The sequence below is a fragment of the Chanos chanos genome, chromosome 7 (genome assembly GCF_902362185.1).
Source record: "Chanos chanos chromosome 7, fChaCha1.1, whole genome shotgun sequence".
In the NCBI taxonomy this organism is placed as follows: Eukaryota; Metazoa; Chordata; class Actinopteri; order Gonorynchiformes; family Chanidae; genus Chanos; species Chanos chanos.
Window position 1 is genome coordinate 28159719 of NC_044501.1, and position 16847 is coordinate 28176565.

At 42.6% G+C, this 16847-nt stretch overlaps 2 protein-coding genes across 2 annotated transcripts in view; both read left to right on the forward strand.

Annotated features, from left to right (window-relative positions):
* The first annotated feature begins 1196 nt into the window (after positions 1-1196).
* Positions 1197-3418, forward strand: cyb5d1 (cytochrome b5 domain containing 1). The gene is made up of 4 exons (XM_030779139.1): positions 1197-1317; positions 1399-1475; positions 1714-1932; positions 3188-3418. Exons 1-4 carry the CDS (start codon positions 1197-1199, stop codon positions 3416-3418), a joined length of 648 nt encoding a protein of 215 aa, XP_030634999.1.
* Positions 3419-4951: 1533 nt separating this feature from the next.
* Positions 4952-16847, forward strand: part of chd3 (chromodomain helicase DNA binding protein 3) — a 49375-nt gene continuing 37479 nt past the window's right edge. The window contains exons 1-16 of the mRNA XM_030780173.1: positions 4952-5117; positions 7313-7455; positions 7710-7883; positions 8642-8769; positions 9537-9775; positions 10221-10348; positions 11197-11326; positions 11873-12048; positions 13086-13346; positions 13751-13954; positions 14597-14814; positions 14980-15111; positions 15298-15388; positions 15653-15844; positions 16017-16217; positions 16478-16615. Of these exons, the coding sequence (XP_030636033.1) occupies positions 4952-5117; positions 7313-7455; positions 7710-7883; positions 8642-8769; positions 9537-9775; positions 10221-10348; positions 11197-11326; positions 11873-12048; positions 13086-13346; positions 13751-13954; positions 14597-14814; positions 14980-15111; positions 15298-15388; positions 15653-15844; positions 16017-16217; positions 16478-16615 (2721 nt within the window). The remainder of the gene's footprint in view (positions 5118-7312; positions 7456-7709; positions 7884-8641; positions 8770-9536; positions 9776-10220; positions 10349-11196; positions 11327-11872; positions 12049-13085; positions 13347-13750; positions 13955-14596; positions 14815-14979; positions 15112-15297; positions 15389-15652; positions 15845-16016; positions 16218-16477; positions 16616-16847) is intronic.

The window sequence follows — 16847 nt, forward strand, 5'->3', positions numbered from 1 at the left end:
TAATAAAACGTCAAACAGGTTGTCAGATGGATGACAAGAATGCAGACTGAATGTAAATTAATTTTTCCCCTGCAATAAGACACTGTACCTTTGTCAGACTGTCTTTTTATCTTTATTTGTATTCTAGCTTCTTTCCTCCCTTATCTCTCCTGCCCTTTCTGGGGCTTGTCGTTTGTTATTTCTCTATCTCTCTCTTCACAGTTTCTATTTCTCCGCCTCCCTGCAGATACACCTTTCAGCTTTTTTGTACACCTCTCTCTGCTCCTCATTCTCTCCTCCTTTATCAATAGTGCTTTCACCTCTGTCACCCTCATAGCAGCAGACTAGCAGGGCTCCACTTTTCTTGGACAATTGGACGACTCACGTCTCTCCATGAGGGGGAGACGGAAACTGTCACACTACGAGGGGTAAAAGCAGAGGGTACCACTTTTCTCAGTCCAAAAAGCTGACGGGTGTCACTGACCCTAAAATATTGCCTCACTCGAGCCAGAATTTCAGAATGCAGCACTGGTCTCTTCTGTCATTCTTAACTTCCTTAAATCAGGATAAGAACCACTTGGCTCTCAAGCATTGTCAGAGAGATGTTCATGCGCTATCGTGCATGTCTTCTTTATTGTACCCCACAACGGGTTTAGAACTCCCTTTTGCGGTCCCCTGAATTTTTAACTTGCCTTTAAAACTTCCTGGATCGTTCTCCTAACTCGTGTGACCTGGTGTGAAAATGTACGCAACAAGAACCAAAACAAGATGTGCTGTCAGATGTCGCGCAGACCATTGCTCCTGGTTGTGTTTGTAAAGTAGACTGGCCTTAAGATGGTTTCAGTTTTTCCAATAGCGTAATTCAATATGCCATTGTCTCTCATGTTAGTAAAGTTGATAAACTAGTTATAACCATAAATGCTGTTTTAATCTGGCTGATCGAGTGAGTTCTTGGTACTTCGCATATAATTTTATTCTTCAATATGTACGCTATATTATTTACTAACGCCGCCGTAGTTACTATGGAAACAGTGCGTTTACTTGTTCCGGTACACTTCAGTATGTGATGGATAACAGTCTGCTAAATCGCTGCTAAGTTTTGACTTCAACTTTATCATATATAAGAGACCGTGACAGCAAAGTCAGGAAATATGCAACCCGTTCTGAACTCCTAACGGCTCTTTAATTTTTCTGTTAAAGTTAACGAGGCCGATACAATGCCGCGACCGAAATATTTTACACCAAATGAAGTATCTCTGCACAACACGCCTGGAGATTTGTGGGTGTCGTACCTGGGCAAAGTATATAACTTAACCCCTTTGGCTGAGGAATACAAAGGTGAGAACCTTGAACGAAATTATATGTCGTATTACATCATTTAGCAAGAACTGTTATCTGAATCTTTAACTTTTCTTGCAGGGGATGTTCTTTTGAAGCCAATCCTAGAATGCGCCGGCAAGGATATCACTCATTGGTTTGACCCAAAGACCAAAGATGTGTGTGAAAAATGACTGAATGACATTTCATGTACTACATTTTTAAAACTTTCATCACTTTCTCTAACCTTAAGATCGGCTTAGCACAATTTCCATACTTCATTTAATCTCCAATTAATCTCCAAGCTTTTAATAAATAGAGTTACGTGTTGGCTTTTAGCGCTGGACTGGACCTGTGTAGTCCTAGGAGGCTGATTGTGGAGATCACTCACACTTTTTAAATTTTTGTCATACGCAGATTCTGACCCACACTGACCCCCTAACTGGCTGTGTAAAGTACTACACCCCTAGGGGGCGCTTTGTGCATGTGCCCCCTCCCTTCCCAACCACTGACTGGGCCAACGATTTTGGGAAGCCATGGTGGCAGGACAGTCGCTACGAGGTAGGGCTGCTCTCTGCCAAGACGCGCTGGATCCGAATTATCAACACACTTACCTCCCAGGAACAGAAACTGGAGGTAAGCCAGCCTAGACTTGGCAAAAATGAATTCCCTCCCAACAGGCATGCATATCATATGAGTGGCTGGATCCACGGCCTGGTGTTAGCTTTCATATGAGCAACAGGCTCAAACTCCGTGTATGAAAAAAAAAACATCACTCAAGCCAACTCTGTGGTTCCTTTTATTACCCCATGTATTTATAGCGGATCTGTATAGCTTTAAAAGACAATTTCAATTCAGAACAAAAAGGTAATTACAACTTAAACTGAAGTACGCGCAATACAATAAACAATTTCAGAGTATATACAATTGTGCAGTTGTTGTTTAAATAGAAATTGAGGGCTTTGTATTTAATCTGAGGACGAAAGATTGTGATTTCAAAATTTGTTTTGGCTTAATCATAGTATATGTATCAATATATATACAATTTGCCTTTGTTTAGAAAAGGATTCTTGCACTTCCCTCCTTTATACTGAAGAGGGCGCCCTTTGATGACTTTTTGTTTGTCTCCTCCCCATTCCCCTCCTTCTCCCCCGCCACTGCCCCCCTCCCCTTTCTGCATCTCAACCTCCTCCATTCTGCAGCTAAGGGAAATGAGCTCACTGGTATGCCTCAGGGCATATACGCCCCCCCCCCCCCCCCCCCCCCCCCCAACACAGCACCCCACACACACAATCCTTTGCCCAAAGAAACACATACACGCACTCACACACACACACATGTATAGTACTGTCACCTTCAGCTTTCTCACCAACGCTCTGTGGGGCGGGCAGTGCCACCAGACTTATGCCAACTGCCCCATCTGGCAGCAGTGCTCTCCACACAGGCCAGGGGCTCAGCGTGGCACTCATTTTCTCTCTTTCTCTCTCCCTCCCTTGCTTACTGTAGTGGTTCTTGGCAAAGGACCACCCCTTGGAACTAGCATAAATAAATTCCTTTGCTCCTTTTTTTCCCTATTCAACAAATCTAAGAAACTACATTTCTATGGTGATTTTTAAGCTGTCGAAACCTGAAATTCAGAAGAAAGTATTTCAACCCCCACCAGACAATAGTCAAATTTCCATATCTCAGCTACAGCTCCTCTGTGAGAGCATACTAGTGAAGTTAGTTAAATTTACCCATTTAGCTGATACTCTTATCCAGAACATTTTAATTTTTATGTAACAGGTCATTCAAATCTGGAAGAAACTTTGGATTGTAAGTGCTTTGCTCCTCTTGCTTGTCTTACCAATACCATAAAAACATTTTTTTTTCCACTTACCCCCCTCACTAGGTCTGTTCTGAGGAAACCTTGGAGGAGATTCTACAGCGTTACCTACTCTACAATTCACACGCTAAGAGCTACACCTGGAAGCACAATGGGTTCGACTTGGATATGAGCAAGACCTTAAGCGAGAACGGTATTCCAGATGAGGATGAGGAATTCTACAAGACACGCTTGGACTGTGACCGCTTCTCCCAGTCCGTTTGCCTGTACTTCAATGACGACCTCACTGAATTCTGACCTTGAGATGTGTACTTTTTGAAAAATAAGTTCAAGTGAAAAAATTGTACCATAATCCCACAGTTTAATAATCTGCAGTAAATACATTAGTGGGATTATAGGGGTCCTTGCATTTACTCAGAAGTCTGTGTTTCTTTAGTTTTGAACGGTCTCTCTCAGTCTTCTACATCCACATAAACTGTCAGTAAATAATAAAAATATTTTTTTTTCATTATACACAATAAAGTCCCCAAATAATAACAGGTCATGGTCTGCAGCATGCCACAACATCTGCTCAGTCACGTTTATGACACTAGTTTCTGATACCCCTCATTCAGTGACTGGTTCACTCTACTGTTTTCCTAAAATTGTTATTACTGTTGTTGTTACTCTTGATAATAATACTTATATGCTGAAAATGAAATGTCAAACAGGGGATCCACGTAGATTGTCTTACGGTCATGAAATGTATTAGTTTAAATATTTTTTCTGTCCCAATGAAAATTAATTTATTCTGTACATCTCAAAAATATCATTACAGGTCTTCTGAAAAACAAGGCTACTCCATAATCATTCTTCAACAAGTTAATCTGACAGTCTCACTCCAGCTGTTGACTTGATTTATCTATATATTGATGACTGCGGTCCGCTTGATTTGAACAATGAACCGTCAACAGGCGGAAAAACTCACTGTCCCTACACAATGCTGCAAATTCCAACCAAACACGCTCCGTTATTTCTCCCTCAATTCACGGTGGTTTTGCACATTTATCCAAAAAAATGAGAACAAGCTCTTTACGTCATGTAAAATTAGCTACATATAAATTTCTTATTGCTACTACCATTCTCGCGTCACTTCTGTTTGCACCGTTAAGGCTTTTGTTCCATTCCCACCCCAAATAGTTAATTTTTAAGCAATACAATCTGATGTAAGTCTGGGCATGGCTGCGGCAGATTTCCCCAACCCCCCTCTCGAGCTCCCGTCACACAGCCCCCTTCGCTCCAAAATAATTTTACACAACGGTGGGGGCTTTAAGAATATTAAGGTGGCCATATTTGTTGGATTTGTGCTCTCTGCAGTGCAGAGTGCGCGGGTTACTACGTACACTCTCGGAAAAGATAGCCTACAGTTACCAGGCAAGTCTGACTGCGTGACAAAGCGAACGGAAAAAAAGAAAAGAGAAATAAACGAGTTTTTTAAAAAATGCAATTTACATGCAGCTATACACCCCCTTTGCGTGTAACAATGTGAATATTTTTGAGGAGGGAGGGGAGACGGGAGAAAGTGCGAGAGAGGGAGAAAGGAGGAGGAGGAGGGGGGGCGTTCTGAAATAATATAGTCAGCCATTTTTTATGTAAGGGGATTTTTCTTATTGGGGGGGTTGTTAAAAAATAAATATAAGGGCGGCCATCTTTGTTTCTCTGCCTTGTAGTGTAAAATATTCCAAAACGCCCCCCACTTTTTTGTGTGTCGATTTGAATATTAAATAAATATCATAATTCGGGAGGAATACACTTTTTGATTTCGAGGACGGGGTCGGTGACAGGAATATAATGTCCTCTCCTCTCCGTTCTTGTGAGGAAGATGAGGGCATGGTGGTTAATTCCGAGGGAGGAGATTTTGATGAAGAAGAAGAAGACGACGGAGACCTAGACGAGAACGCAAGCGACATAAACTCGCCGGCGGCGCCTAGAGAAACTGCAACACTAGCCGCGCCAGGTACTGTACAGACACTGGCTAACTCGGGAGCGCGCATAGAAAAATAGAAACACATCGTAACATAAGACAAATACTTTTGAAAAGTGCGCTCAGAAACACTGTAGAAACATTAGCACCACTACCAAGTAGTGTCACCGTAACTTGTCATGGCATTCCCAGCCCAGAAGCCTCTAATTACGCTTTCGCTTTTAAGTTGCTGAAACCAAGTTTAGCCAGAAGTTGACACATCTCCTTTTAGTCCCACTCCGTTCAATTCATCAGGTTGATCCTTCAATGCTCCTTTTCTTCGTAGTGATTAATAATTGATTATTACTTATCTATGCTAATGTCACCAGCTGCTGGTTTAGGTTGTATTACATCTGCCTTCGCAGAAAATACGGATCCCAGAGCCTCATAAAATGTGTATTTGCACGTCTGTGCACCATTCAGACGCGTGAGTGTAGGACTAGGATAGAAAGAGAAGTGTTGTGACAGAATGTAAATAAACTTGACCCGACCCACTGTGGCTCTGACAGCGACGGTCTAGGACATGATAGCCATCAGTGGACTATGCCACGGTAAAAGTTCGAGAACGTGTCTATAGGCTGCGCGATTCAAATTAAACATTCAAACGTTCAGACAGTGTCCCCTAACATAATACAGCATTTAGTTTGTTAGGTTGTAGAAGTGAGTCACTGTAACGAAATATTGTGTCATTGAGTTGATAATGTACCCATGCAGCGATGTAAGATTATTAGCCTAGTTCAGATTTGGTTCAGATACAGTAAGCACATGGAATCATGTGCAAGTTCGGGTATAACGTTGTTGTACAAACATGTGAAAACGGGGACACAGCACACGTTAATGATGCCACTAAAACGTCTCTCTGTGTGCTGAAGTCTTGAAACTAACGCGCTCAGACTATTGTTCATGTATTATTTTGCCGTCTGTATCAATACAATGCAAGGACTTGGGGTTGCATAAATTGTTTGAGGGGTTTTTTTCTCTCTGCATCCTCCTAGTATACTCAGTGTGTTGAAATTGTCTACTGTTGGTTGAACATGCGCGCAAATCAATTAGCGCTGATCCCCCACTTGCCCTTGCAACTCCCTACGACCTCTGTCAGCGGTTAGACTGGTGGCCTGGTCCCAGGTGCAGGAAATCACAGTGGGGGGAGCCGTTTCAGTTCATCGGATCGCCCTGTCTGGCTTGCGGCCTCAGAATCACCGAGCCCCGAGTGTGTGTTGCTGCCGCCTCTGGCTGCTCGACACAGCTTAAGAGACATGAATGCGGAGGGCTCACTGCGTCTCACCAACAAAAGGCAGACAATAATATCGAACTAATTTATCAACTGCAATGGCGGCCGCAAGCGATAGTTCTGGGTTATTGGGGTTTCTTCTAGATAAAAGCAAACGTGTAAGTCTGCTGTTTCAGTTAAAATGTCAGCACTTCCTTTTAAACGTTTTGGTGGTTGAAAAAGAGAAAATCAGTGTTGTTTAGACTGCACCAACCTACCTTAAAAACCTGAAACAGTTCTCATCTTAAAATCTTATTCTGAACGCTATTCCAGTTGAAGCAAAAAGTAACTTTTTTTTGAATAGAAAATCACCATTAAACCAGCTAATGATTTTTTGTCATGAGAAAGAGACGAGGAGACTAGCTGTAATTAAATGTCAGTATTCTGTCTTTTTTCTTTTCAAGATTATCAATTGTACGTCCGCCTATTTTCTTATTCTATATGTTTTAAATTAATTATTATTTATATGATGTCGAGAAGATAGTCAATTACAATACATGGCAAATGACATACTTTTTCCTAAAAAGTTGTTCACTTGTATTTTTGTCCAGTTTGAATACGTTTGAATGAATGGTTGCGTAGGTTAGCGTTCTGATTGTAAAGCATTGTTGCTTTTCGTTTAATCCTTTTCAAAATATGTCACGGGTAATTAGAGCTGCGTAGAGAGCGCATGGTGACAAGATTGTCTGAAGTGGTGTTACTACATCGTATGGGTCACAGGTCACATAAAAGTTAATTCCTCGATAACAATGCTTGAGGCGCTCTTGTCATCTGCTCGGACCACTAGGCGTCAAGCTTTTGTGTTTTAGTGTTTTTGGAATGAGATTAAATGGCTAATTCACGGTTTTTCGCGAGGATTACTGTCAGTCCTGTTTAGTCACTACCATGGTTCTTGCGTCTTCGCTGTTCCTACACCCAGACGATGCTGAGGATGGAGGAGAGACATCCGACAGGGACAGTTCGGGAAAGAAGAAACGGGGTCCCAGGAAAAAGAAGGAGACAAAGAAGAAGGACAAGGATAAAGATGGCAAACCAGCAAAACCTCGCAAGCGTAAAAAAATTGTAAGTTGAGTTAGTGACACTCATTATGTTTTAGCATTGAAAGGAGGAGTTTAAGCCGCTCGTTTAGTCTTGTAACGTGAACTCCTGTATTTTTAACGGTCATGGTGATTAAATGTAATCTGCCATTTTTGTAACGTGTTTTATAAGTAACGTGTTTTTGATGTTGTTGTTGTCGTTGTGTTTTTTTTTACCCTGAGAAAACTATGATTCATGCCTCGGTTGTAGCTAGTTTCAAACAGCAATTTCTCTCCCAGGATAGCGATGTAGAGAGGGATTCCGAGCGAGACTTCGGAGAAAACTCAGATAGTGCACCTAGTGACTTTGGTGGTGGAGAGAAGAAGAAGAAAAAGAAACACAAAGACAAGAAAGAAAAGACCAAGAAAAAGAGGAAAGAAGATGGAGACAGCGCTCAGGAGGAGACAACAAAAGTAAGAAAGCAGTGTTATTATACCTTTCGTGATACTGAAATAATTTTATTTTGAAAGTCGACCTGACTTGTATGGTTATTTGATATGATTAAAGTGAGTGGAGCAGGAATAGCGAAATATTGTGTTTAAACCTCTTTTAATGGAACATTGAATTGAACGATTTTAAATCATCAAACTGTATTCATTTCCATAAAATTTCAAATAAACTTCCTTGAGATAGGCTATTTATTTGTCGGCTGTAATCAGAAAATGGTACAACGCCTGCTGAATGCGTGTGAATACATAAAAAAAAAACAGTGACTGTAGAAGAAAGATGTTACTTTAAAAAGCTGATTAAAGAAACTGAAATAAAGTCAACACTCCAGCTATTATAGTCTGAACAGTTTGGATACTGGTCAGCTAAATGTTGAGTAAATTAACATATGTGTTCACAAAACTAATGTGAGTCTGATTAGAGCGTGCAGACTCATTTTTTCCTTCAGTTACTTTGGAACACTAAAATCGTGTCTCATTTTGGAAAAAAAAAAATTGAATCCGCCAATGCTTGTAAGAAATCAAATTGGCTGTTCGATAACCTCGTTTACACTCTACAACGTTTTCATTTCAGTTTTTTTTATCAGAAAGGACATTACTATATCTTTGCCTCAGCAGCTTCATTACTACAATTCTGGAATCATCTGTGTTGTTCAGTTAGGTGTGTCAAGACATCCTGCGATATGATAGTTGTCTGACTGCTTTGCCTCTCACTTTGGCTGTAGCAGCCGGTGGAGCAGAAGACATCTGCCCAGCTGGCAAGAGACTGGGGCCTTGAGGACGTGGATCACACCTTTACAGATGAGGACTACCGCACGCTCACAAACTACAAAGCTTTTAGCCAGTTCATGAGGTACTTTTAACATGCACCTGTCCACCCCCCCCCCCCCCCCTTTAATAGTCAGGGATAGAATGTTCTCCACTGTCATAGCAACAGCCTATGTCTGAAGTGAACCAGTGACTCCTGGGCAAAGGTGAGTCCTCTGTGTGCCCAGGTAAAGGTTTGTCTTATTTGTGTGTGTGATATTTCAGAAGGGACTGGCTCTGGTGATGGGACAAGTCATAAGTAACATGAGGAGAATGACTTATACAGTGTGTTTGATCATGACTGTTGAATTTTTTCCAAATACCTCCTTTCAATAGAAAAACTGCACACAACATCCAAAGGGTGTCGCTCTTAAGAGAATTTGTGAGCTTAGGGCCAATTAGTTCCCCCATTTCACACTCACTTTAATTAGTTTTAGACTAGCACTGGAATTCAGGTGCTTTTGAGTGGAGATCTAGATTAGCGTCTGAAAGGTCAGTGTGAACTGCTACTCCCGCATAAGGTTTTCATCCAATCCTATAAGCCCTACCATCGTTCTGTGTCCATCACTCCATTCCTTAGCCTGGAGCAAAAGGAGCTTTCTTCCATAAGCTGAGCTAAGAAAGAGCAATGTTTTAAAAGCTAGTGAAAGGGACTTTGTCAACATTTCCTGTGACTCAGTCAATTCTTTGGGTTTACACCAATTTAAGGAGCCAAGGAAAGGAAACCACAGAGGCGTATTGGTACGCAGCCAACAGTTTGGTTCCATTAAATACAGATCTGAGCATTATCTTATAATCTCTTGCCTTCCTCAGGCCCATGATAGCCAAGAAGAACCCAAAAATCCCCATGTCCAAGATGATGACCATCCTGGGGGCCAAATGGCGGGAATTCAGCTCCAACAACCCGTTCAAGGGTTCTGCTGCAGCCGTCGCAGCCGCAGCTGCAGCTGCAGCCGCTGCCGTCGCCGAGCAGGTCTCCGCGGCAACTGCTTCCCCAGAGCCCCCACCCCAACCGCCGCCCCTCCGCAAGGCCAAAACCAAAGAGGGGAAAGGTAAGATGAGGGGTATGACTGGAGGGACACCACAGGAGCATCTTGTGCCTGTGTTTTATGTTATTGATTATGTTTAGTTAGGAAGTTTGGTATTTGTATGACATTATAATAGGAATACAATAGTTAAAAGTAAGGTACGATATCAACAGTTTACATGCTGTAAATTTCCTTGTGGATGTTGTTATGTGTAGTTTGGAGGTGTGATGGTGATCTATAGTGTTACAGAAAAAAGTGAATATTTGACATGTTTGGCTTTACGAAAGTCAACATGTAATGTGTGGTTGACTGCAGTATAAGCTGTGTAAGTTTTGCATTCAGACTGCAGGGCTCAGAGGTTCACATTAGGCACTGAAAATTGATTTTAGATGAAGACATTTGCTGCATTAGTATGCAGTGATATGGAAGATGAATTATTATTCATGTATTAATGCTCTCACTCTGTCAGGTCCTGGTTATAAGAAGCGTAGTAAGAGTCCTCGGGTTCCTGACAAGAAGAAAGCGAAGGTTAAGAAGATGGCTCCTCTCCGAATCAAACTGGGAGTTCTGGGTAACAAGAGGAAGAAGAGCAGTTCGGTAAGATTTGGGTTGGTGTGTCTCTACAATGTTGTAAATGTGTAGGGTGTGTACAGCATGCATCTGTCCTCAGATGAGCGAATGTGCTTATTTCTGATTTATTTCTCTCTATGGTCTGAAAAGTGTCCACTTGTTTGTGTTACTACTCATAAATAAGTGTGTGTGTGTGTGGGTGTGTGTGAGTGAGAGAGAGTTTGTAAAAATGTATGTGTGTGTGTGTGTGAGGAAGTGAATGAATATAATAGTGTGTGTGTGTTTATGTGTATTTTACTTTGATATGTGTGTGTATGTGTGTTGCTTTGTGTGATTACTCATGTGTAAACATGTCTAAGAGAGCATAGTAATCTGTGTGTGTGTTCATGGGGAAGTGTGTGTGAATGAGACAGTCGGTACGTTTTAATTTGATGTGTGTGTATGTTTAAGTGAGAGAGAGAGTATAATGGTGTGTGTTTTTATTTGACGTGTGTCTGTGTCAGTGTGTGTGTATGTGAGAGAGAGAGAGTGAGTGTGCTAGGATATGTTTTAATTTGATGTGTGTGTGTGTCTGTGTGTGTGAGAGAGAGAGTATACTGGTGTATTTTTTAATTTGACTTGTGTGTGTGTGTGTGTGAGTTTGTGCTTGAGAGAGAGTGAGTATACTAGAGTGTGTTTTAATTTGAGGTGTGTAGGTGAGTGTGTGTTTCTGTGTGAGAGAGAAAGAGAGTGAGAGAGAGAGAAACCGTACTAGCGTGTGTTTTAATTTGTCGTGTGTGTGTGCGTGCAGGTGTGAGAGAAAGAGAGTGAGAGAGAGAGGGTGAATACACCAGAGTGTGTTTTAATGTGTTAATTTGCAAGTGTGTTCTATGCAGAGTGAAGATGTGGATGACGATGACTCAGAGCAGGAGAACTCCAGTGTACACAGCTCCTCTGTACGCTCCGACAGCTCAGGACGGGTCAAAAAGAACAAGAGGGGTCGTCCAGCCAAAAAGAAGAAAAAAAGTGGGCATCACTTTCTTGTCTTTCTTCCTGCTGTCTTTTCCTTAGCTACAGAGACTCCTCAGTCTGAGACAACAGTCTTTTCATTTTTCTTTGCCGACTTTCTTCCGATTCCATTTATGTATTTGCCTGCATCTCTCCTCACCTCATCTATTTCCTTTCTCACAACAACGTCTCTCTTTTTCTTTTCTGCTCTGTTGCTTTCTGCTTCTCACGCCCTTTCTCTTTCTGTTTCCCTCTTCTGAAAAGAGCACCCTATTTTTAGCCATCCCTCCTTTCTCTCGCTCACTGCAGCATCCCTCCTCATGCTCTGCCTCAAACAGAAACTTGTTGCACCCCCTCCATTACTCTCCTGTCTCTCACTTCACATTGTGTCTCTCTTTCTCTCTCTATCTGTCTCTCTCTCTCTCTCTCTCCTCTCACCCACTCCTCCCCACTTTCTCTCTCTCTGTCTCTTTCTCTCTCTCTTTTTCTCTCTCTTTCTCTCTTTCTCTGTCTCGCTTTTTCTCTCTCTCTCTGTCTCTCTCTCTCTCTCTCTGTCTGTCTCAGTGTTGGGAGACGATGATGCTGATGGCTATGAGACAGATCATCAGGATTACTGTGAGGTGTGCCAGCAGGGCGGAGAGATCATTCTTTGTGACACCTGCCCCCGGGCATATCACCTTGTCTGCCTGGAGCCCGAGTTGGAGAAGGCTCCCGAGGGAAAGTGGAGCTGTCCGCACTGCGTGAGTCGCATTTACTACCATAAACAGTAACATTTTCCGGATGGGTTCCACTCTCTGTGAATTATGCTCATGTTCTCATACAGCGAATATGTCATAAACTGTTTTTACAATTTGTTTAACAGACTGTAATATTTTGCTCGGATTCATTGCTTCTGTTGCAACTTTGAGAGGGTTTATAGGGCTTTTTTTGGTAAAAAAAGAAAAAAGAAAAAAAAAAAAGACAAGTTGATTGCACAAGTTGTGTTTAATGTGCCACGCAGCCCTGAATACTCGACAGGAGAACCAAAGAATGCCACAAAATGCAAGCAGCATTATGATAAACCCTAAACCAACATGAGCACAGTTATTCCATAGATAACTAATAAATCTCCCTTAAATGTACTTCACTTAGCTTTACATGTGGTTTAACAGTAGCAAAACATGTTGGAAGACATCAGAAAACACCAGAGTCAATAATCAGACTGTAAATTAAGCAACTGGTAAACTGCGATATTGCATGGTATCGTATCGTATCGTATTACATTTAGGATCACCGTCCATCCATAGGGGCGCCCCAAATGAGGGAAGGAAAAAAAAAAATCACAATTTTTAACTTTCACAATTTTTTTACTAATACTATTTTTTCTATGTCATGACAAGTTGACAGCTTACACTACAGGATGATGCAAAGCCTCGTGATCTAGAATCTTTTATGACAACATTTTAACTCTCGTCATTGATGTGGTCATTGGACCACAGCTGTAATGAATAAGTAGCCTGTCTTGTCCGTGTGATTGGTCTAGACTTGGCTGTAACTTCAAAAATATGTCTATAGAACACCATGTACCTATTTTAAATGATAAAACAAACACAGTTGACAACAAAGACACATTTTTGTTTGTCGTATATCGTTTTTTCACCATTGTTTTGGCGCTCCCCTTCGCATAGTGCCCCCATGCGCTGCATATCGTGCATAACCCCTTTTTGCGCCTCTGAATACATTATGTTGTATCATATTCTACTTCATATTAATGCATGCACCATATTCATTATGGCAGGAGAAAGAGGGGATTCAGTGGGAGGCCAAAGAGGAGGACTTTGAGGAGTTTGAAGAGGAGTGTGATGACGGAGCAGGCGCGGACGCCGGGCCGGGAGGAGGCGACGAGGAGGAGGACGACCATATGGAGTTCTGTCGAGTGTGTAAAGATGGGGGAGAGTTGCTGTGCTGTGACTCCTGTCCTTCGTCGTATCACATCCATTGCCTCAACCCTCCTCTCCCTGAGATCCCCAACGGGGAGTGGCTGTGCCCGCGATGCACCGTGAGTAACACACACGGCATGGCAACACCGCACTGTGGGTATGCAAATAGACTCATGTGGTCAGCATGTTTGTATGTGATACAGGACAGCATTGGGTCGGTTACAGTTTAGATGACAGCCATAGTATATGTGTTCTCAAAGTTTTCCACTAAGTGTTGCGAGAAGTTAGGGGGATGTAAAACTGGAAAATCTTAGCACATTGCCATGTGTTTTATTCAGAGCATTAAAGGAGAGTTCATTTAGAATTTTTTCTTCGTTAGACCTTCACTTGTTTCTTGTTTGAAATGAAGATTTGAACATCTGACAGATCTTCAATCAGTACGAATGGTAATTTTCCTGTGTAAATGGTTTGTATTTATGATAACAATTGATCTGATTGGTTGTTTGTTCTGCCTGTCTCTCAGTGCCCACCAATCAAAGGGCGGGTACAAAAGATCCTTCACTGGCGATGGGGTGAGCCTCCTCCACCTGTGCCGGTTCCCCCGCCTCCAGATGCTCCTCCTGACGCGCCTCCTCCACCCCCAATGAAGGGACGGCCAGAGAGGGAGTTCTTTGTGAAGCTGGCAGGGCAGTCCTACTGGCACTGTACCTGGATCACAGAGCTCCAGGTGAGAGAGAGAGGGGTGGGGAGAGAGAGAGAGAGAGTGGGAGAGGGAGGGGAGTGGAGGAAGGAGGAAGGAGGAAAGAATCGTAAAACAAAAGGGAAAGTGGTCCTGGAAATGTACCAGTCTTATCATAAAGGTGCAGAGGAGTAGAAGGAGTGTTGCCAAAAAGAATATAGGGAAAGAGCGATATGTAGAGAGAGAATGTTCTGGACGGCGTGGATGCTTAAAAGTAGTAGTGAGTGAAAAGGAAAGAGAAATTTAGTGATTGTAGAACGAGGACGGTGAACTGAACATAAACAGACTTTTAAAGAGGAAGCACGTCTTTGTGGACTTTTGGGCCCATTATCTAATTACCATGCACTTACCAAGGTTCTCTTACATTACCTAATTCAGTGAGTGCAAATGCCACAGAGACCAACGGTGAAAGATACTCTTTTCTCACTCTTGTTTACTGCTCTGTAACATTTAACACCATCATCAAAGGAACAGTATATCAGCGTATTCCTGAGTTGTAGAAAAGGAGTGTTTGTAGTGGAAAAACACAACTGAGTGAGGCACAGAGAAATGAACAAAGGGTGAACTTGTTTTCCTCTTTTCTCTTTTTCTCGTCTCTCCCGTCTTCCTCCCCTATCTCTCCATTCTCAGCTGGAGATTTTCCATTCAGTGATGTTCCGGAACTACCAGCGGAAGACGGACATGGACGAGCCGCCCAGTCTTGACTACGGCTCGGGAGGAGAGGAGGATTCTGGGAAGAGTGAGAAACGGAGGGCCAAGGATCCCCAATATGCCATTCTAGAGGAGAAATATTACCGCTACGGCATCAAACCTGAATGGATGATGGTGCACCGAATAATCAACCACAGGTCTGTGCGTGTGAGTGTGTGTGTGAGTGTGTTTCTGTGTGTGTGAGTTAAGATGCGTGTGTTTGTGTATTTTCTAGTCAGTATGTCTCATGGTATTTTCAGTTTACTCAGTGTGTTCAGTTGAGTGATAAAACTGTGTGTGTGTATGTGCGTGTGTGTGAACAGTGTGGATAAGAAGGGGAACTACCACTACTTGGTTAAATGGAGAGACCTGACGTATGACCAGTGCACGTGGGAGAGAGATGATCTGGACATCCCAGAGTTTGGTGTCCATAAAGCAGCCTACTGGAGACACAGGTATTCCCACTACCACTTCCTCTCTCCACCACAACATCGTAAGACTGTCCGTTTCTCATCTCTTTACCAGGACTTGGCCTTTTTTTAGTCTATGTTTATTTATTGTTTTTATTTAATGGGTTTTTTTTGATAATAACCACCACCCCTCCCAAAAAATGATTACCTCGATTGTTTTTTTTTTTCTAGGGAGGAGGTGATGAAGGAGGACCCAGACAAGCCAAAGAGGATGAGGAGGAAAGAGGAGGGTGAAGAATCTGCGGGCTCTCCACTTAACGATGTGAGTGTAAACTCTACACGACACTACAGCTGGCTTACACAGTCAATCAATCAAACACAAACTCATTACTTCACTCCTTTACTCCATCCTCTTGCAACTTTTGTCCTCCTTTCACTTTTTGCATTTTTCTTTCTCACTCTTTTTACTCTGTCCTCCTCCTCACTCTCTCTCTCTTTCTCTCTCTCTCTCTCTCTCTCTCTCTCCATCTCTCTCTCTTGCTCTCTCTCTCTCTCTCTCTCTCTCTCTCTCTCTTTCTCTCTGCAGCCGACTATTAAGTATGAGGAGCAGCCTGACTTTGTTACGGCAACGGGTGGGACTCTGCACCTGTACCAACTGGAGGGTCTGAACTGGCTGCGTTTCTCCTGGGCTCAGGGCACCGACACCATCCTGGCCGACGAGATGGGCCTGGGCAAGACCATTCAAACCATCGTCTTTCTCTACTCGCTCTTTAAAGAGGTACCCACCAACACCCCCCGCCCTTTCTGATACACTCACTCATGCCCTGTACGTTTTTAAACTAGACTCCACAACAACACACTATGATGAGTCCTATCCCTGTCTTTCCCTTTCTCTCTGTCTCTCTCCCTCTTTTCCTCTCTCTCTCTCTCTCTCTCTCTCTCTCTCTCAGGGTCACACTAAGGGCCCGTTCCTGGTGAGTGCTCCTCTGTCAACCATCATTAACTGGGAGAGAGAATTTGAGATGTGGGCTCCAGACTTCTACGTGGTCACATACACAGGAGACAAGGACAGCAGGGCCATCATCCGCGAGAACGAGTTCTCTTTCGACGACACAGCTATAAAGGGAGGGAAGAAGGCCTTCAAACTGCGGGTGAGGAGAAGGGAGAGAGAGAGAGAGAGTGGTGGAGAGAAAGAAAGATGAAGATAAAAGAGAAGATGAGAGGGTCAAGGGAAGGGTTTGAGATGAAGTGATATGTTGGATGGAGTGATATGGAAGATAAAGAATAGAAAAAAGGAAAAGGTAAAAAAGAAAAGTCTAGAGTGGGTCCATTAGGAGGAAGAAGGAGTTGAATATTTAAATGCTTTGGTCTCTCTCTCTCTCCCTCTCTCTCTCTCTCTCTCCCCACACAGAGAGAAGCCCCCATTAAGTTCCATGTGTTGTTGACCTCCTATGAGCTGGTGACCATAGACCAGACTGCACTCAAATCCATAGACTGGGCTTGTCTGGTAGTGGATGAAGCTCATCGACTCAAAAACAACCAGTCTAAGGTACCTGTGTGTGAAAGAGAGAGAGTGTGCTCATGTGAGAGTATTTCTGTCTACCTCTGTTTAGAAGGAAGTCTATTTATTTTTTCATTTATTTTATCAAAGCTCAACAATTTGTAAATACATTTTTCTATTGAATAAACACACTCAGACAAATAAAGAGAGAATGTTATTGCAATGTTATTTTTTTGTCTGTGGTGATGTGTGTATATGTCTATATGTGTGTGTGTGTGTG